Source organism: Juglans regia, chromosome 5 (assembly GCF_001411555.2).
Source record: "Juglans regia cultivar Chandler chromosome 5, Walnut 2.0, whole genome shotgun sequence".
Lineage (NCBI taxonomy): Eukaryota > Viridiplantae > Streptophyta > Magnoliopsida > Fagales > Juglandaceae > Juglans > Juglans regia.
In genome coordinates, this window is record NC_049905.1 from 21303283 (window position 1) to 21324954 (window position 21672).

At 36.6% G+C, this 21672-nt stretch overlaps 2 protein-coding genes across 2 annotated transcripts; both read left to right on the forward strand.

Annotated features, from left to right (window-relative positions):
* Positions 1-11674: 11674 nt before the first annotated feature.
* On the forward strand, positions 11675-13353 carry LOC118348468 (UDP-glycosyltransferase 92A1-like). The gene has a single exon (XM_035690115.1). It carries the CDS (start codon positions 11783-11785, stop codon positions 13247-13249), a length of 1467 nt encoding a protein of 488 aa, XP_035546008.1. The 5' UTR covers positions 11675-11782; the 3' UTR covers positions 13250-13353.
* Positions 13354-16894: 3541 nt separating this feature from the next.
* LOC109013762 (UDP-glycosyltransferase 92A1-like) lies at positions 16895-19335 on the forward strand. The gene is made up of 2 exons (XM_018995965.2): positions 16895-18978; positions 19070-19335. The coding sequence occupies exon 1, from the start codon at positions 17117-17119 to the stop codon at positions 18599-18601; it is 1485 nt and encodes a 494-aa protein (XP_018851510.1). The 5' UTR covers positions 16895-17116; the 3' UTR covers positions 18602-18978; positions 19070-19335.
* The last annotated feature ends 2337 nt before the right edge of the window (positions 19336-21672 follow it).

Genomic DNA, 21672 nt, shown 5'->3' on the forward strand with positions numbered 1-21672 from the left:
TGAAACGCCGCCGTTTGGGTTCAATTTCAATCCAAACGGCGCCGTTTCAACATTAGTTTCCCCCCCCCCCTTCCCAGTTCCTGAATCCTCATTTGAGTCATTTCGCCCCCCCTCTCCCACGAAAGGCGATTGTGCGATTCGGAACCCTAGCCGTCGCGACTTCCACCCTCCTCCAGCCCGTCGGTCGCTTCCTTCCGTCGATCGAGATTTTGGTACTCTCTCTCTCTCTCTCTCGCTCTCTCTCTCTAGTCTCTGGTATATATTTGGTCGCCTATATTGATTCGCTATGTTGGTATTTATCGGCGCCGAACGCCGATGTTGGTTCTGAGGTACTTTTAATCCTTAATTTGTTATCATTAATTTAGTTGTGATTTGTGAAGTTGGTGTGAGCTTGTTGTGTGTCAAAAAATTGTTGTGAAGTTGTTGTGAGCACTGAGCACGGACTCACGGGGTCAGGGACTTCGAAATGTTTTTTTTTTGGGTTGAAGCAAAATTTTGTTTTGTTGGTCGAACTGAGATGCATATAATTTGTAGAAATTTTGAGAATATGAGATGCATAAAATTTGTATAAATTTTGGCACTCTTGGGCCCTTGGCAGTGTTGGAACTTGGCAGTCAAGACTCTATTCATTTTATTTGAAGTACTTTTTAACTCCCATGTAATTTTAATGAATAGCTCCCGTTGAACTACAAGTCTATAAAGGTAGTCATGCCATCAAGGTTCAAACCCGAATCATATTTGGATTATAGTCATACTATGACCTCTAATTTATTAATTTCGCATTGTATTTATGCTGAATTCAAGTCTGGTCAAGTTCAAGCATATATACAAGTTCAAGCATATAGTTCAGGTTATGTTGTTGATACTCCATATATATTAACATACAAAATCAGTAATGTGAACTTTTATTTCATGTAAACTGAAAAATGTAACAGTAGTTGGCACTCTTGCTGTTTAATAAACCGCATGTTGGAATATATTATATATATAGAACTTGTTGAGTTGTTCACTGATATATATATATTATATATATATATATACATAAGTTATATATATAATATATATTATATATATAATATAATATACAGTTCTTTTATTCTGAATTTACAAGGCTTTAAGCCTTTAACACTATATAATTTTTCCTTGTTTTCTAATTCTTTTATTCTTTTGTCTTGTTTGTCCCGACTCCATTTTATAGATGGAGTCTTCTACAAGTGATGTGCAAGGGTCAAGACCAAACATGCCTCCACCTCCACCTCCACCTCCACCCCCACCCCCACCCCAACCCACTGTAAGTGATCAATCAGTTGGTGGGTCACAAAAAGGTAGAGTTAGGTCATTTGTTTGGGATCATTTTACAAAAATTCCAAAAGGTGATCCAACTAAACCTAGGGCTGCATGTAATTATTGTGGTGCTTCGTATGCATGTGATACGAAGACCAATGATACGAAAAACATGAAGTATCACATTGAGCACCAGTGTAAGAAATGTCCGTTTAAGAAGACGGATAAATCTCAGACGACTCTAGCTTGGAAGGTGGAGGGAGGAAGTGGTAGTGGTAGTGGGGGACTTGTGTCTATTGCATTTAGTGTTGAGGCTTGCCGACAAGCCTTAGCATAGATGATTATTCTTGATGAGTTGCCATTTAGGCATGCTGAAGGGGAGGGTTTCAGGAAGTTTATGCTTGTGGTTTGCCCTAAGTGGGTAGGAATTCCATCCCGTATGACGGTTGCCAAGGATTGCTTTAATTTGTTTTTAAAAGAAAAACAAAAGTTGAGAAATGCTCTTCGAGGGCAGCGAGTTTCTCTCACTACGGACACATGGACATCCATGCAAAACCTAAACTATATGTGTCTCACAGCACATTTTATTGATGATGGTTGGAAGTTACACAAGAGGATTCTTTCATTTTGTTTGGTTGAAAATCACAAGGGTGATACCCTTGGTAAGGGCATAGAGATGTGTTTGCATGATTGGGGGCGACCAAAAATACTTGCACTGACACTTGATAATGCAAGTTCTAATAATGGAGCTGTTTCTTATTTGAAAAAAAAAATAAAGTATAGGAAAGACACGATCTTGGAACATGAATTCTTGCATGTTCGATGCTGTGCTCACATTTTGAACTTAATTGTTCGTGAGGGGTTAAAAGAATATGATGAGTCTATTGCGAAAGTGAGGGGTGTTGTGAAATATGTTAAATCATCCCCTCAAAGGTGGAGTACATATCAGAAATGTGTGGGGTTGGAAGATATTCAATCTAAAAGTCAAGTTTGCCTAGATGTACCGACTAGGTGGAACTCCACCTATCTTATGTTGGAGAGGGCTTCAAAATTTAAAAGGGCTTTTGAGCGGTTGGAGGAAGAAGATCCATGCTTTCTTAGTAGTATTAGAGATGATGATGACGACGATGTCGATGATGAAAATGTAGACCATGTGGTGAATACGAGAAAATCGAAGAAGTTAGGGCCTCCCAATGCATCCGATTGGGCGAAGGTACAGTTGTTTGTGAGGTTCCTTGCATTATTTCATGATGCAACTTTAAAATTTTCGGGGGGTGAATATGTAACTTGTAATGTTTTTTTCCCGGAGTTGGTTATTATTAAAGATGCCATTAATATGGAGTGTGAAGAACGAAACCCCGTGGTGGGATTAATGGCCACAAATATGAAGAGAAAGTTTGATAAGTATTGGGAGAACTTGGAAAATCAAAATATGTTGCTTTATGTTGGGGTTCTTCTTGATCCTCGCTACAAGATGCGATATCTTGATTTTGGGTTGGGGAAAATGTATGCACATGATCATGCAAAAAAACTTGATTTTAGTTGGAAGGTGAAAAATGCATTTATCCGCATATATGATGCATACATGGAAAGTGAAGAAGGGCATTCTCCTCAGCGCACAAGTTCCCAACATGAAGATGTAGCTCTTTCAGCTGAGAATGTGGCTAGTAGAAAGGCAAAAATTATGGCTGAATTTAAGCAACAGTTGCAGTCAGAAGATAGTTTGGAAAGTAAGTCAGAGATTGATAGATATCTAGCTGAAAGATGTGAGGATGAAGATGATAGTTTTGACCTTCTAACTTGGTGGAAGGTGAATTCAGTTAGATATCGCGTACTTTCAAAGGTTGCACGTGATGTGCTTGCAATACCGGTATCTACTGTGGCTTCTGAATCTACATTTAGCACTGCGGGTCGTGTACTTGACCCTTTCCGAAGTAGTTTAAATCCAATGAGTGTTGAGGGTCTCATATGTGCACAAAACTGGCTTCGTTCTTCTTCTACTCCAATAAGCCTTAGGACTTTAATGGATGAAGTTGAGGAATTTGAGAAGCAGCTGGATATGGGTATGTAATAAAATTACCTTTGATATATTTTGTGGTTTATTTTGTTTTATTTTTTATGTTATGTAACTTTATTTAACTTGTTTTGTTTTAAATTTTTATGGATAGAACTTGTTGGGGACCCGAGCTTTGCTGATTCTGTGGAGGGGTCAAATTCAATGCCTACTGGCCCTATACCCAATGATGATCAAAGGCTAAAGAGGTGAGAATATTATAAGCTTTAAATTCTATCGAAGTTGTTGATTATGCTAGTTTGGATGTAGCAGCTAGAATTTTGATTTCTACTTGATAATTGTTTTTTTCTTTTTTTGTCGCAGCCCTACTTGTCCTAACTAACTCTTGAGTAACTGAAGTCTGACTTGAAGATTAGTAAGCTGGATGTAGCAAGTAGCAACTAGAATTTTGATGCATATATGTCAAGTGTTTAAGTTGTTAATTTTGGATTATAATTTGTAATTTGTAATAACTTCTGTATTATTATTTTTTTTTTTGGGTTTTTTTTATTTTATATAGATTAGTTTTAACTTTTAACTTTTTTTTTATCATTGTATTTTTCAAAATCAAGTTTTTTAAATAGTTTTAGTTAAAAAAATATACCAAATTTGAAATGGGCCAAAAATAATTGAAATTGGACAAAAAAAAAATCACATTTAGATGGGCTGAATGGCCCATTTTAGGCATGTCCAGACCGACTGGACCGACCCTGGACCGGACCGGACCGAAATGGACCGGACCGGACCGGACCGATATGTGAGTCGGTCCGGTCCAGGGTGGAGAAAGTGTAGACCGAATAGGTCCGGTCCGGTCCACATTATGGCCCAAGACCGGACCGGACCGGACCGATATCAGCCCTACTCACAATCACCGATTACTTCACCAAATTCAAACAACTTTTAGATACTCTCTCTGCCATTAGTAATCCCCTTAGCTATCCCCTTAGCTCCTCAGAAATCAACTCATATCTTCTTGCTGGTCTCCCCTCCTCATATGACTCACTTGTTATCTCTATTACCACTAGATTAGATCCCATCTCCCTAGATGACTTATATGGCTGCCCACTCACTCATGAAAGCCGCCTTGACCAACAAAACATCTCCAATGAATTCAACTTACCCTCGCCAATATTGCCACCTCCTACCCTGGTCGAGGTCATCGTGGTTCACCTTTAAATAGAGGTGCTCCTCACTATGGCAATCAGTCCAGAGGCAGTGGCGTGGATTCCAAAATTACTTACTTCACCAAACGCCACATTCAAACAAACCTCAATGTCAAATCTGCTCCAAAATTGGCCATACAGCTGCCACTTGTTGGTATAAATTCGACCAACAATTCAAATCTCCCTCCACACCCAATACTCAAGCAAACATAGCTTAATCACACACACCTCCCACCCCACCTCCTGCACCCAAATACGATCAAAATTGGTACTCTGACACTGGTCCCACCAATCACATTACCTCAAATCTCAATAACCTTTCCCTTAATGCCAACCCCTACACTGGACCTGATCAAATTCAAGTGGGCAATGGACAAGGTTTGAAAATTCTTCACACTGGCTCTTCTTTTCTTTATTCAGCTTCAAAATCTTTCTTTGTCAACAAAATCTTACATGCTCCAGAAATAAAAAAGAACTTATTGTCAGTTTCTCAATTCACAAACGATGATATTGTTTATTTTGAATTTCACCCATCCTTTTTTTGTGTCAAGGATCCATCCTCGGGAGCTATCCTCCTCCAAGGACCAAGTAAAAATGGCCTTTATCCTCTGCATACTCTCACATCTCCCTCCACCAGTCCAGCTTCTTACATTGGCGATAGAGTTTCCATTCCATAATGGCATGCACGCCTCGGACACCCTGCTTTATGCAAAGTGAAAGAAATCTTCTCAAAGCATCATCTAGCAGTCACCAATAATAAAAGTTTTCCAGTTTTTCATGCTTGTCAATTAGGGAAAAGTCATAAATTACCTTTTTATTTGTCGAATTCTATTTCATCTACTCCCTTTGAGTTAATATTTATGGATGTATGGGGGCCCTCACCCACCGAATCTATTCATGGGAATAAATATTACTTAAGCATCATTAATGATTTTTCTAAATTCATATTGCTATTCCCTATCGATGCAAAATCAAAAGTTGCACATACCTTCATCAATTCCCAACTTCAAATCGAACGCTACTTTGATTGCAAAATCAAAAGAGTACAAACTGATTTTGGCGGCGAATTTCAGGCCTTAAAATCACATCTCCTCAAATCCGGCATCATCCATCGTCTGTCTTGCCCACACACTCACGAACAAAATGGGTCTGTCGAGCGCCGTCATCGCCACATCGTCGAGACTGGCCTCACCCTAATGGCCACTGCATCTATTCCCCATCAATATTGGGGTGATGCCTTCACCACTGCCACCTATCTCATAAATCGCCTCCCTTCTCCCATCATTCAACACAAAACTCCACTTGAACTCCTCTTCAAACAAACTCTAGACTATACCCTCCTTCGTACCTTCGGGTGTGCCTGCTGGCCCTATCTTCGTCCATATAACTCAAACAAAATGGATTATTGCTCACATCTCTATGTCTTCCTTGGCTATAGCCCCAACCATTGAGGATATCGTTGCCTACAACAATCATCAAGCCTAATCTTTATCTCTAGGCACGTAATCTTCGATGAAACCCGGTTTCCATTCCAACAAACGAATCCTCCCTCTTCCGATTCACAAACCCCTATCACAACGCTGCCCTCATCCCTCTATATTTCGCAGTCTAACCCTTCGACAAATGGCCTCTCTTTTCCACCAGATCCACCGAATTCATCATCAAATGAATCGTGCCCTAACTCAAGCCCAAACTCCTAACCCGAGCCCTATTTTGAAAGTTGGAACTCACACCCTATGACCACAAGATCCAAAAATGATATGCACAAGCCCAAAAGTCTCCCACCTAATATGACTCCCACTCCGCGGGCCTTAATCACCGAGACCCAAGAAATTGAGCCCACTTCCTTCTCTACTGCCTCAAAAAGTCCACATTGGAGACAAGGCATGAATGAGGAATTTCAGGCCTTACTCGACAACGACACATGGGTCCTAGTTCCTCCAAAGCCCAACATAAACCTCGTGGGCTGTAAGTGGGTCTACCGAATCAAGAAACGGGCTGATGGGTCCATCGAATGCTACAAAGTCCGTCTCGTTGCGAAAGGCTTTCACCAATTACCAAGTATTGACTATGATGCTACCTTCAGTCCAGTGGTAAAACCCACGACCATTCGAACTGTTCTCTCTTTTGGAGTGTCACAAAATTCGCCCATTCGACAACTAGATGTCAAAAATGCATTTTTACATGGAAATCTACAAGAAACCGTTTACATGACCCAACCTCTCGGATTCTCTGATTCATCATGTCCTGAGTATGTTTGTCATCTTCACAAATCTCTTTATGGGCTCAAACAAGCACCCCGGGTTTGGTTCTCGAGACTTAGCAATAAACTGGTAGAAATGGGCATTACTTCCTCCAAGGCCTTTACTTCTTTATTCATTTTCAGGTCATAACATGCTGTCATCTTTTTACTCATATATGTTGATGACATCATCATAACTAGACCTCACAAATCTCTTTTACACTCAATCATCACAAATCTTCAGCAACATTTCGCCCTAAAAGATCTTGGGCCGTTTCACTATTTTTTGGGTATTGAGGCATTGTAGGATGACCGTGGACTTTTTCTCTCACAACAAAAGTATATTTTTGACCTGCTCAAGAAAACCAATATGCTACATGCAAAGCTGGTGAACTCTCCCATGTCCACAACAACCAACTTATCACTCTTCAAAAGTGATCCTTTCAGTGATCCAATCTTTATTGCAGCACAGTTGGCTCTCTCCAGTATCTCTCATTTAAAAGACCCGACCTTGCATTTGCCGTCGGCAAAGTGTGCCAGTTCATGCAGCCTCCCACGACAGACCACTAGACCGCTGTCAAACGAATTCTTCGCTATCTCCAACAAACCATCCACCATGGTGTTCTCATCCGCCGCACCTCATCCACAGAAATACATGCTTTCTCTGACGCCGACTGGGCCGGTTGTCCTGACGACAAAAGATATGTAAGTGGCTATTGTGTATACCTTGGTTCTAATCTAATATCCTGGAGCTCTCGCAAACAACCAACGGTATCACGTTCAAGTACCGAAGCAGAATATCGTGCGGTTGCCAATACCACTGCTGAAGTTATGTGGCTCCGATCTCTCCTCACTGAACTCAGCATCTCAAGTCCAAATCCACCTACACTCTGGTGCGACAATGTGGGGGCCACATACCTAACGGCCAACCCTCTCTATCACTCACGCATCAAGCACATCGAACTGGACATTCACTACGTGCGTGATCAACTCCAAGTTCGGTTCGAACTGCCCAACGTCAACTCCAAGTTTGGTTCATCTCAAGCACAGATTAAATAGCTGACTCATTCAGTAAAGCACTCCCAACTGCACGATTCTGCAATCTTCGAGACAATCTCAATGTCCACAAGCTCCCATTGCCATTGAGGGGGCGTAATGGCACAACCAAATCTCAACAAACGGATAAAGCTCAACAAACAGATCAAGATCAAGATCAAAACAAACATGAAGATGAAGATCACTTTCACGAAAGCAAATCTAGAAAATAACAAACTCTTTGTAAATTTAAATATATTCAAATGCTTGTAACAAATTTTGTTTATCTAGAAACATCTATAAATAAAACAGCATGTGATCCTCTTGAATCAAGAGAGGAAAACATTTCTTCCATCTATCTTTATTTTCCTCTTTATCCAGTAAATACTATGAGGCACATTTTATCTGTTTATCTATGTCTCATAGACTGAGATCTCCATCCATAACCCGGAGTGGGAATTTAGAGCAACAATATTGTTTCTGCATTTTTGACCCGGGATTAATGATGGGTGAATTTCGTGCTCGAAGCTCATAGTCATGGTATGCCAATGATGGGATGACCACCGAAATCCAAGCAGTTTATCGAAATCTAGTTGCTGGAGGAAAAGGTTATAAAGGCGGGAGTTTGGGTGGAGAGGGAAGATCAAGAGCAACAAGGTTAGAGATGGCAATATGGTTGTAAAAATTGTATTGGTGATGAAGGAAATGAGATGGAAAGCTAGGGTAGTTAGAGGAAAATCCATGCGAAGAAAATAGATCCGCGATCAAGTAGGTGTCAGGAGAACTAATTCATGAAAGCTATAACCAAAGCAACAACAACATGTTAAAAAAAAAAGAAGAGAATTGCTACATACATAAAGAGATTACACAAAAGTAAACTTACAAAATGATGTGATTTCATGGAATCTGTTAGATCTATTTTATAATAAATTTAATTTTACAATCTAACGTACCACATCAAATCACATCAATTTGTAAATTTACTTAGATAGCACAAATTGCTTTTCAATGTCTCACAGACACACAAATATACACATGCATACATACTCTATTATTAAGATACAAACATAGACACACACATATGTATATATACATATATGAATAATGATATATACAAATCTAAAATGAACAAACTTTGCGTAGTTCTTCTTTAAAAAATGGACTCTATCACGAAAGTGTAAAAAATTTACTTTTTTATATATTTTTTTATTTTTTATTTTTTTTATGGTGGGACCTACTAATTTACTAAAAATTTGTGCAAAGTCTTATATGTATTAGACTTGGTAGTATTATTCCCCGCGCGTGTGTCTATATATATACATGAAAAGTGCTACAACTATAAAAAGATTTTAGAAAAATAAACTTACAAATTGACATAATTTTATATGATATATTAGATCTATTTTATAATAAAAATAATTTTATAATTTAACAAGTCACGATACATCATTTTATCGATTTACTTTTATAAAATTTTTGTATGAGGAAAGAATTTCTCCATATAGATATAAAGACTCGAAGGAAAGAGTAGTATGGGTCGTGGCAAAAGGTCCTCACACAGACGCAGTCTATATATTTATTGAGTAGTGCTAGAGAGCAGCAACTATAGTTGTGCACACATTGCACACACTACGTGGCTGCTTCTTATCCTTTTTTTTTTCTCGCAAAACGCAGACGGCTTCGATCTCCATCGTCTCTCTCATCTCTCTCTCATCAGCGTCTCTCTCTCATCAGCGTCTCTATCTCTCATCTCAGCTCTCATCAGCGTCTCTCTCTCTCTCATCTCGGTCTCTCTCTCGTCGTCACTCTCTCTCTCATCATCTCTCTCTCTCTCATATCCGCTCTCTCTCTCATCTCGGCTCTCTCTCTCTCATCTCCGCTCTCTCTCATCTCGGTCTCTCTCTCATTTCCCTTCTCTCTCTCATCTCGATCTTTCTCTCATCAGCTCTCTCTCATTTCTCTAATTTCAAATTTAAGAGATGTGTGGTCTAGATGATGCCACATAGTGTGTGCAAAATTGGCTGCCATCAACAGTGGCTGCTCCCAATAATATTTCATATTTATTAATGAAAAATGCTTAAGCCATGGAATAATTAGAGTTTTTACGATTTGAATTTTATTTATTTATTTATTTTTAAATATTTTTTTAATTTTTAATTTTATAAAAAATCTAATTAAAAAAAAATTTGCATTTTACATTTTCGACGGAAACTCTCGGGACCATATGGCCGGAACAATTTCCTATATGGAAAATGCTACACTTCCCTTTGGTTATTCCCGCTAGAAGTTATCACTGGTATTTTTTTATTTTTTTATTATTATTTTTTTACTTAATAATTAAGTAAATATTTTTTAATAATAATATTATTATTTTTTAAATATTTAAAAGTATTTAAAAATACATGTTTAAAAAATCAATAAAAACAAAAAAGCACAAAATAACTAACGGGAGTCTCCAGAGAAAGCTCATAACGGTGGGAGTAGCACCACCCTTAATATAGACTGCGTCTGTGTCAGGACCTTATATCATTATTCTATATTAGACTAGCTATTTTAAAGTTAAAATAATATTATATTATATTATATATATTTTTATTTTTTATTTTTTTTACAAATACAATTCATATATTTCCTAAATCTTCATGTTTTGTAAAAATAATATATTTACTCTATCAATATTCGCAATCAGTAGAATAAATAATGTGCATGTCATACATGTTTTACCATTTAAAGAGAGAGGGAAGTGAAGAAATAATAAAATATTACTTTTCATTGTAAATAGAAGCTAGTCATGTTTGGAGATGATTTAAGATTTACTATAGCTCAAGTCTTAAGTTTTGGACTTTTAGCTAGTCCAATGTGAAAGATTTTTCTTACATTTAACTAAAGTTTAGACTTGAATTAATATTTGACTAGTCCATTACCAATACTTTTCTACGTAGAAGAACTGTTAATTAAGAGATGGTAGTAGTGAATTAAAAAATTTAGTTTGATTTTTCAAATGGGGCCATTAATTTTTCAGGTACGATTCATATTAAGAGGAACCAAATTCATGCGCTTGCCGCCATACACTATCGTATATTCTTCCAAATCCTTGCATTTAAAGTTTAAACCCGTCGTAAGTTTTAAAAGTCAACAACGCCCACAATTTCTTTTTCGAATTTAAGTTAGGAGAGAGCAATTGTCTTAATTCGAATTTAAGTTATAGCTTAGACGTAAGTAGAACTAAGAAATTCAAGAAATCTTCAACGGGTTAATACTAATAGTGCGAATCCATATTCAAAAGATTAATTCATATAAGAGTAATCTAAGAATTATTACTATTATTATTCAAAAGATATATTTTGATAAGTTAAATTAAGGTACCATTTGAATGATAAAAGTATTTTATATCATCTTATCTTATTATTATAATTTTTTTAAATTTTTATTTAAAATATAATAAATAATTTAAATTTTTTAATTTTTAAAATAAAAATAATATTAAAAAATAATATTTAAATAATATTTTATTCAACTTCTAATTTTTACAAACTCAAGTGACTTCAATTTTTAAGGATAAAATAATATTTTGGCTTGAAAGCCACCGCATTTTTGCGCCTTCTTAGCTATAAAGGAAAGGAATAGCTCTCTACATGACTTCCTAGCTGCAAATGGAAGCCAAGCCACCCTACAAAGTCGTATATTCTCTGCACTCTACCCAGTACTTCCTCCCGTTCCAACCTCTCGCATTTAAACCCATAGGTTTTAAAAGTTTGATTTTCATTCCAATTGCGTGCATGGGCCGCTGTTTCTTGATATAGATCAAGTGTTTAAGAAACAAAAAAGAAATTTCCAAAAAGTAATCTAGATTTCATCCACCTAACTAAGATAGCAATAGTGTTTTAAGGTTCCCGAACGACCCAGTCAATTGCTCGATCTTCCCCTTCCTATTAATAGATCACACTCTTGGTTGAGAAGAATGCATCAGCTTCTGATTCTTGGCATCCAAACACAGACAGCACAATGTCAGAGACAAAAGAACACTTCATCCTGTTCCCATTCATGGCAGAAGGCCATATAATCCCTTTCTTGGCTTTAGCCCTTCGACTTGTGGAGAAAAAGGGTTGCACCATAACCTTTATCAACACCCCTCTCAACATCAAGAAAATCAGTGCCAAGCTCCCTCCAAATCCTTATATACGCCTTGTTGAAATCCCTTTCAACCCCACCGACCATGGCCTCCCTGCAGATGCTGAGAACACCAACTCTCTTCCTTACCATCTTATCCTCAGTCTTTTCAAAGCTTCTGATTCCTTTAAACCCATTATTAGAAAACTCATCCACAACATTTTCCACGAAGAAAATGATTGTCCTCCACCACATTGTTTTATCTCTGACTTGTGTTTTGCGTGGTGCGCTGATATTGCCCACGAGTTTGGCATGTTCCACACCTTGTTTTCCGTGGTTGGAGCCTTTGGCATGGCTTGTTATTTCTCCATTTGTCAGAACTTTCCGCAGAGGAAAGCGGAATCTGAGGAATTCACATTGCCTGATTTTCCTGAAGCATCTACTATTCACATATCACAGCTCTCACAAAGTCTTAAGGCGGCTGATGGTAACGATGCTTTTTCACGGTACATGACAAAACTGATTCCTCAGTGTCTGAATTCCGATGGAATGTTGGTTAATACGGTGGAGGGACTTGACACTATTGGATTGGACTACCTCAGGCGAAGGTTCAACAAGCCGATTTGGGCAGTGGGGCCACTTCTTCTACCTCCATCAGGCGAAAGGCGAGTTGCGAAAGACTCTCAAAACTCTCCAGAGTTTATCACAAATTGGCTTGATTCGAAACCTCCCAAGTCTGTGTTATACATATCCTTTGGTTCGCAGAATACGATGTCTATTTCCCAAATGATGCAACTGGCTATGGGATTGGATGTTAGTGGCAAGAATTTCATTTGGGTTGTCCGACCACCTATGGAGTATGACATAAATTCAGAATTCAACTTCAAGGAATGGTTGCCAGAGGGATTTGCACAGAAGATTAGAGATCAAAAGAGAGGGCTGATTCTGGATAAATGGGCACCCCAGAAAGAAATCCTATCCCATGAAGCAACTTCCGCCTTCTTAAGTCACTGCGGATGGAATTCAGTGATGGAATGCCTTATCCACGGCATGACTTTGATTGGGTGGCCAATGGCAACAGAACAGTTCTACACTGCTAAGCAAATGGTAGAGCAAGTTGGGGTTTGTGTGGAGGTGGCAAGGGGGAAGACCTGCGAGGTTAAGCATGAAGACATAGCTGCAAAGATTGAGTTGGTGATGAATGAGACCGAGAAAGCTGGGAAAACAATGAGAAGGAAAGCTCTTGAGGCCAGAGAAATTCTTTTTGATGCTCTGAAAGATGAGGATGGTTATAAAGGGTCCTCTGTCAAAGCCATGGATGGCTTCTTGAGCGCTGCAGAGTTGACGAGTGACAAGACATAGAGGGGACCAAACATTTGAAGAGCCTCAACGATGTCTGGTTTCAGAATATAATAAAATCAAAAGGGTTTATGAACCTTGGAATGGATGAGCGATTCAATTTCAAACTATATTTTTTTCGCTTTTATCGTTAAGGCTGTAAAATAAAATGCAGCATTGCAACTCTTGGAATGTGCGTGTAAAAGAGTTAACTGGGTTTATATCTTAATTAAACCGATTTAGATATCGAAAGTGTTTCATCTCATCTTATAATTATAATTTTTTTTAATTTATACATTAAAAATAATAAATAATTTAATTTTTTAATTTCTAAGACAATAATAATATTTTATTTAATTTTTAACTTTTATCTCAACTTAACTCATCTCATCTCAACTCAACTCCCTCTTAAAACCTCACCTAAATATTGGCCACTTCTACTCGCAGTAGACATACTTTGTTGCATCATCATTTCCCAAATACTGTTTAGCCTTTTTTTTTTTTAATGGTGAGAAGAACTTCCACGAAAATCACATACAAAAAACAAACAACACACACTCTCGGAGACTATTTAATTATCTTCTCCTTTAATTTCTTGCAGGAAAATGGTTTTTTTTATCTGAAATTTTGTTTTTTGTTTTTTTTTTTTATCGCACTATCTATTGTTTCATATTTTATTTGGCTTATATATTTTTATTTCTTGTGTATAGGACTGAATTATATTACATTGTATATAATAATATATTACAAATATAAAAAGTATATGGATATTACAAATTTATTGGTAGAAAGGAAATGTTTTAAAAGAATAAAAAATATATTTAAATGATATAAATAAAAAATAAATAAGTTGATACATGATATATTTTTAAAGTCAGTATATAAAATAGAAAAAATAAAATTTGATAATAATATGAATGCTATCACACCAATATGCTCTATAGTCACAGTATGCCAATGATGGGATGGCCACCGAAATCCAGGCGGTTTATCCAAATCTAGCTGCCGGAGGAGAAGGTTATAAAGGTGGGAGTTTGGGTGGAGAGGGAAGATCAAGAGCTACGAGGTAAGAGATGGCCATATGGTTGTAAAAATTTTGCTGGTGATGATTGATGAAGGAAATGAGATGGAAAGCTAGAGTAGTTAGAGGAAAATCCATGCGAAGAAAAGAGATCCGCGATCAAGTAGGTGTGAAGAGAACTAACCCCATGAAAGCTATAGCCAAAACAACATGTTAAAAAAAAAAACAAAAACTGCTATATACAAAAACAAAAAAATTATACAAAAAAAAAAATTTATAAATTGACGTGGTTTTATAGAATCCGTTAATTCTACTTTTTAATAAAAGTAATTTTACAATCTCTTATATTACATCAAATCACATTAGTTTGTAAATTTACTTTTGTGTAATCTTTTTGTGTCTAAAATTTTTTTCTAAAAAATAATATTAAAAAAAAGAATAACAAGGTTGAGATCTACTTGGATGGCGCAAATTGTTTTTCAAGGTCTTACAGACACACATATATCCACATGTATACATACTCTATTATTAAGATACACACGCAGATACACATATATATACACATATGAATAATGATATATACAAATTTAAAATGTATAATTTTTGTGAAGTTCTTTTTTAAAAAATGGACTCTGCCATGAAAGTGTAAAAAATTTACTTTTTCTGTTTATGGTGGGCCTATTTTTCTTTTATTAAAAACTTGTGCAAAGTCTTATATGTATTGGGCTTGGTAGTATTACTCTGTATGTATGTATATACATGAGAAGTGCACAATTATAACAAGATTTCAGAAAAATAAATTTACAAATTGACATAATTTTATATGATATATTAGATCTACTTTATAATAAAAATAATTTTACAATCTAACTTATTAAGTCAAGACATATCATTTTATGGATTTACTTTTATAAACTTTTTGTAGGATTAAAGAATTTCTCTATATAGACATATATATATATATACATATTATTTCTTGATGGCCAAAACACATTCATTTCGCACCAAACATTACAAATGTTTTTCAGAACAGATGGCTTGTGCATTACATTCTGGAAAAGATCCCCACCACACTAGTGGTGGGTAGCGGGGCCCCGCCCCCGCCCCGCCCCTTCTTCCCCCACCCCCATCCAGGCTGACCCGTCCATCAGTGCCCCCTTTAGGGCCCACCCCGCCCCGCCCCCATTATATATATATATATATTATACATATATATAAACATAAATATATATTTATATTTTACAAATTGTGTATATATAAATATAGATTTGTTCACAAAATATGCATTGACAAATTTAAAAATTACATAGTTTAAAAATTAATATACTATAATTTACACAAAATATGCACTAACAAATTTAAAAATTACATAATTTTTAAATTATAGTCATATTTACAAAATTTAAATTTATGATTTGGATCTAAAAGTGTATTTTTAATTATTTTTGCACGTAGAAATAATTTTTAAATCAAATAAAATATACTATTTTTTTTAATATAGTATTTTTAAATCATATCTCAAGGTATGTTTTATTACTATCAATACAAATAAATGTTATTTTCTGTATTGTATAATATTTTATCCACTTATTTACTTGAAGCATTTTGCAAGTATGTGAAATTGTAATTATTAGTTGAAATTAATAAATATCTTTTGCGTGTTTATTTACATTCTTGATTCTAAATAGTTTCATACTATATTAGTTGATTTAATTTTAATATTGAGCATATATCATTCATTAGATTATATTTTTTTATGCTTTAAATATAAATATTTATATCCCTCTCTATTTTCTATAATCTTGTTCTTGTGCTTTGCAAATTTAGATGTTTGACAGATTATTATTCATTTCTTTGTTTAGTTCCTCAAATTGCTGCGACATTCACAAGCCATCTTAAAAATGCCAACGGGTAGGCACATCCATTTAAAAATAAATAAAATCTTATTAAGACTATCCTTATTAATTTATATCTGACATTCTTTAATATTAAACTGTGAAGAATTTAGAAATAACCCTACAAAAAAAAACTTAATGTATTATCTGTCAATAATATATCTAAGACAGCAGAATAATTATTTCAGAAATTTCCTTTTAGACTTCCAATTACTATAATGTATAGTTGTAAGAAATTTATATATACATGTTGTATATTTATAAAATTTCTTATCTTGTAATTATGAGATAACTGTTGCTTTTTATTTGTAATTATAATAATAATGCATTATTATAATTATTTACAATAGAAAATTGTGTAATTGTAAATATGTGCGTGGAAATTTCTATATTGTAATCATAGATATTTTGTAAATAATATATATTATTATTTTTATTATTACATATTTTTAGATTTCATAAATTTTATTTTTAAAATTATTTTTTATATTTTCATATTTGGGCACACGTGCAATGCACGTGTTTGTCCTTTACTAGTATATATATAAATATGTATAATTTGGTTTTGTCAGATAAAAAAATTGCGGTCTGTTTTCCAGGAAAGCACAACAATCCGACAGACAGTTGGGGCCCTCGGTGTCAATTAATATGTTGTCATGGGCTCGTTGTCATTACCCGAAAGACCGGACGTCTTGGACTTTGAGTCGTCAAAAGGAGCACCACCAATTCCAAAAGCCGAATAGTGGGTGAGTACTTTTGCAGCACCCTTTTCTTCTTTTTGACTCTGGGCTGAGTGGACCATGGAACCGTTGCAAATACCAATTAATCTGGTGCCGAAGATGCAGGCTGTTCAACTACTCTGCCTCCACCAGTAATCAAAACGAGCTTTCGAACTCTCTTCTTCACGGTTACAATCTCGGTTCATAACTCAAAGCCCCCCTGCATATATGGTCCTGTGAAAGAGCTGAGTATAATATGGCACAGAGAAAAGAGAACATTGTTCTTTTCCCTTTCATGATGCAAGGCCATATCATCCCTTTCCTGGCTTTAGCCCTCCACATAGAACAAAGAACGAACCACTCCATTACCTTTGTCAACACCCCTCTTAACATCAAGAAGCTCAGGTACTCTATCCCTCCTGAATCCTCCATTAACCTTGTTGAGATCCCCTTCTCCAGCTCCGACCATGGTCTCCCACCCAATACCGAGAACACCGACGCCCTTCCCTACCACCTCGTCATTCGCCTCCTAGAAGCTTCTGTCTCTCTCGAACCAGCTTTCAAGAAACTCATCCAGAATCTCATCGAAGAGCAACAAGGCCGTCCCCCGCTTTGCATTATCGTTGATATTTTCTTTGGATGGGCTGCAAACGTTGCCAGAGAGCTAAACGTGTTCCAGGCAATCTTCAGTGGCGCAAGTGGGTGCGGCTTGGCCCACTACTATTCCCTTTGGATGAACCTTCCTCACAGGAAGGTCGATTCCGATGAGTTTTCGTTGCCTGATTTTCCAGAAGCTTCAAGAGTTCATATTACACAGTTGCCAACAAATATACTTGAAGCTGATGGTGGAGATGCTTGGTCAGTCTTTCAGAAGAAGAATCTTTCTGGGTGGATGAAATCTGATGGGATATTGTTCAACACTGTGGAGCAATTTGACCATATTGGATTGTCGTACTTTAGGGACAAACTTGGCCGGCCTGCCTGGTCGATTGGACCGGTCCTGTTATCTGCGGAAAACCGATCACCTTTTGGGAAGGAAGGTGGCATTAGTCCGGAGCTTTGTATCGAATGGCTGAGTACAAAACCTCTGAATTCTGTTTTGTACGTGTCTTTTGGGTCGATGAATACGATCTCCGCAAAACAGATGATGCAGTTGGCTACGGGGTTGGAGGCTAGTGGCAAGAATTTCATCTGGGTTGTTAGGCCACCGGTTGGGTTTGACATAAACTCGGATTTCAATGCCAAAGAATGGTTGCCAGAAGGATTCGAAGAGAGGACCAAGAATTCAGGAAGGGGATTACTGGTGCAGAAATGGGCACCCCAGGAGGAAATTTTGAGCCACAAGTCTGTTTGTGCATTTTTGACCCATTGTGGGTGGAATTCAGTGCTCGAAGCTCTTAGTCACGGCGTGCCAATGATTGGATGGCCAATGGCAGCGGAGCAGTTTTTCAACGTCAAGTTGCTGCAGGAACAAGTTGGAGTTTGTGTGGAGTTAGCTAGGGGGAAGAGCTGTGAGGTTAGACATGAAGATGTAGTTTCAAAAATTCAGTTGGTGATGAACGAGACACAGGAAGGGAATGAAATGAGAAGGAAAGCTTCTCAAGTGATGAAGATCATAAGGAATGCCATGAAAGATGAGGAAGGTTTCAAGGGGTCTTCCATCAAAGCAATGGACGACTTTTTCAGTGCTGCAGAGTCCAAGAGGCAGCAGACTGAGATAGAAAATAATGGTGCCGCTTGATTCAAGCAGCACTAGTGCTACATATCGCCATATTTAGCTAATTGCAGTTTGACTACGTTTGAGGTTCAAATATTTACCCCAATGTGTGCAGATGTTCAATTCTGAGTAGATATCTGAAGCCTTTCACCAGCATAAATGATTATGATTAAAATTAGGAAGTCTTATTTCCAAATTTACATTTTTTGCATACTGCTTGATTGGCAACTGGGAAATTTGAAGCAGAAACTTTCTATTTTGAATATAATCTGTGTATCATCTTATTACTAAAACAGTATTCGGAATGTAAATTTCAGCAATGCTGTGATACTAGACATCAGGAAGAATTAGGAGGACCTAGCTACTTCGACATCTACTGCTAGTGGCAAATCAGATTAAAGGTAACAAGGATCTTTTCATAACTGGTGCTTAAGATGATACCTAGTAAAGAACATGTGAAAATGATGCTAGATAACAATGACATTGTTGCAGCATGGGATACAAAAACAGAGCATCCTCCAAAGACAGAGCATGCCTCTTTGCTACAAGTTTCGAAGACATAGACTCAAGGGGCAAAGACCACTTGTTGGGTGCTACGAGAGCTGAAAAATCTCTCTTCACTTGAGCTTGGTGACATGCAAATAACATATTCACAACCATCTATATCAAGATAATACAAGTTTTGTAGTACATAACATTTTCCCTAAAAAGTGATAGTTTTTTTTATTTTTTTAATAAGAAATGCCACTTGAAGTTTATTGAAGTTTAGTGCGTCGATGAAATCCAGAACAGATTTACAAATCAAGAAAGAAGATGAAATAAAAATCCACGAGGACTCCCACTACATATTTGAAAAGGGTAGGTGAGAATTTCTTTCTTTTGAAAATCAGGAAATGGAATATGTCCGTCCTCGTTTATTTTTACAGATAAGATAAGTTAAGATTAAAATTAAAAATTAAAAAAAAAATTATTAGAATATATTTTTTTAATATTATTTTTATTTTAAAATTTAAAAAATATAAATTACTTGTTTATTTTATATGTGAATTTAAAAAAATTATAATGACGAGATTAGATGAATTGAAATAAATTGTGAAAATAAACTAGACTTAATCAAAATAGTAGTTGGGGTTTTTATATTCTTATGAATCTTATTGAGAGAATTAATCACCAAAACCTATTAAAAAAGACAAAAATATTCGGTTTCATAGTCACCAAGAAAACCAAAGTGCTTTTTTTCCTCTTCTAGTTTGAAAAAGTTTATCTACAAGTCTACTTGCTCACAGACATACTTGACGTGTAAATTTATCTAAAAGTAAATACATTATTGATGTGAAAATTTATCACATCAATTAACATAAAAAAATGTTTATATTTTTTAAAATTTTTATGAATATTTTGGATCCAACAAGAAGTGGCATATTTATATAATATATATTGATTGGTAACTAACCGAACTCGTTGATTTTCTATCATTCTCTTCATCAAACTATTATACTCATGAACTTCAACTATCATCTTGTTCTCATATTCAACGTAAAAAATCTAATTCAACGCAATTAATGCTTTGTATTCTAATCTAATTTCCTTTAAATATAGTCATCAATTGTGAGATGGGAAAGTGATTGATAAAATACAAACAACCCAGCCAATAAAATGGTTTGTTTCAATGACTTTACCGTCCAAACAACCCACCATTTTGTACCCATATTTGAAAAAAATAAAATAAAAGTCCCTGATTTTGAATTAATTAGCAGCCAATCCATGAACAAGATCACGAATTATTGCTTTCACCGTCGAACTGGCTCCATTTACATACTAAAATCATCTAACTCAATTCATCTCATCATTATAATTCTTTTAAATTTCTATAAAAAATATAATAAATAATTCAAAATTTTTAAATTCTAAAATAATGATACTATTAAAATATAATATTTTATTTAATTTTTAACTTTCATATCAACTTACTGTTCAAACTACATCTATAAGGAATAATTTTTTTATTTTTTTTATTTTTTTTAGGTATAAGGAATCAGATTTGAAGTTGGTGGAGTAGTACTAATTTTTTTTTTTTTTTTGATAACAAAGGATCGCATTCCATTTATAAAAAAGGACATACAACTTTGACTTAAAAAGTCAGTTACAAACGATAATAGCTCTTCAGCACACTTTCGTGGCTGACATGGTTTAGCCCAGACGACAGAAACTCTAAAGACCGAAGTCTAAGAGATTCGTCGTACACATCTCTGTCCCCGACAGAGTAAACAAAACCCATACCCCGACTACGCGAGGTAGGGTGCACAACCCCATACACTGCCAGAGCAGAAATGGGAACACACCGCCAGCGGACCACAGTCCGCGGGGACTAAATTTTTTGATTTTTTTTTTTTAATAAACAGAACACAAGAAAATACAATAGAACACAACTAAAACCAACAGCACAAGAAAAGCTCCGAACGGCTGCGGAGGCGTGTGCAGAACACGCGCCACCCTGGGAGACAACCACCGACCGATCTTGGAAGATTCGGACTCACAGACCCCAGCGGCGCCGCGCGTGGCGACGGTAGAGGGCTTCTCGGCGTCGCGAGAAGGCCACTCGCCGAACGCCTCCGAGATTTTAGGCCGCGCGTGCGAGCAACTCGCCACTCCGGATGGCATCGCCTTCGGTAGACTTGAAGATCGGCGGCTGGGCAACACCATGGAGTGACGCGTGCTGATCTATTGTCGCCGGAAAGACCAGAGTCGCTGTTCTCCCTTATTTTGCCTACAAAATAAAAAAACACAAAAACGGAACGGCTGTGTGCACAGAGCTGACGGAGGTGGGGAGAGGTGGGGAGAGGGGGAAGGAGCCGGAACTCCCACCCCCTCAAGCCCTCGAGACAAACTGTAACAAGCGCAGAGACGGGTTCGAGAGAGACGGGTTACGAGAAGGTTTTTCCAGAAACTTCGTGTTTGGTAATCGGTGGAGTAGTACTAATTAATACAAGCTGTCAAGCATACAATCGTTCTTCAATTCCCCATCTTTGTTCAAGAAATCAGACCTTTCCGACAGAGAACGTGGGACAACATATCTTGGATGATAAAATATAATG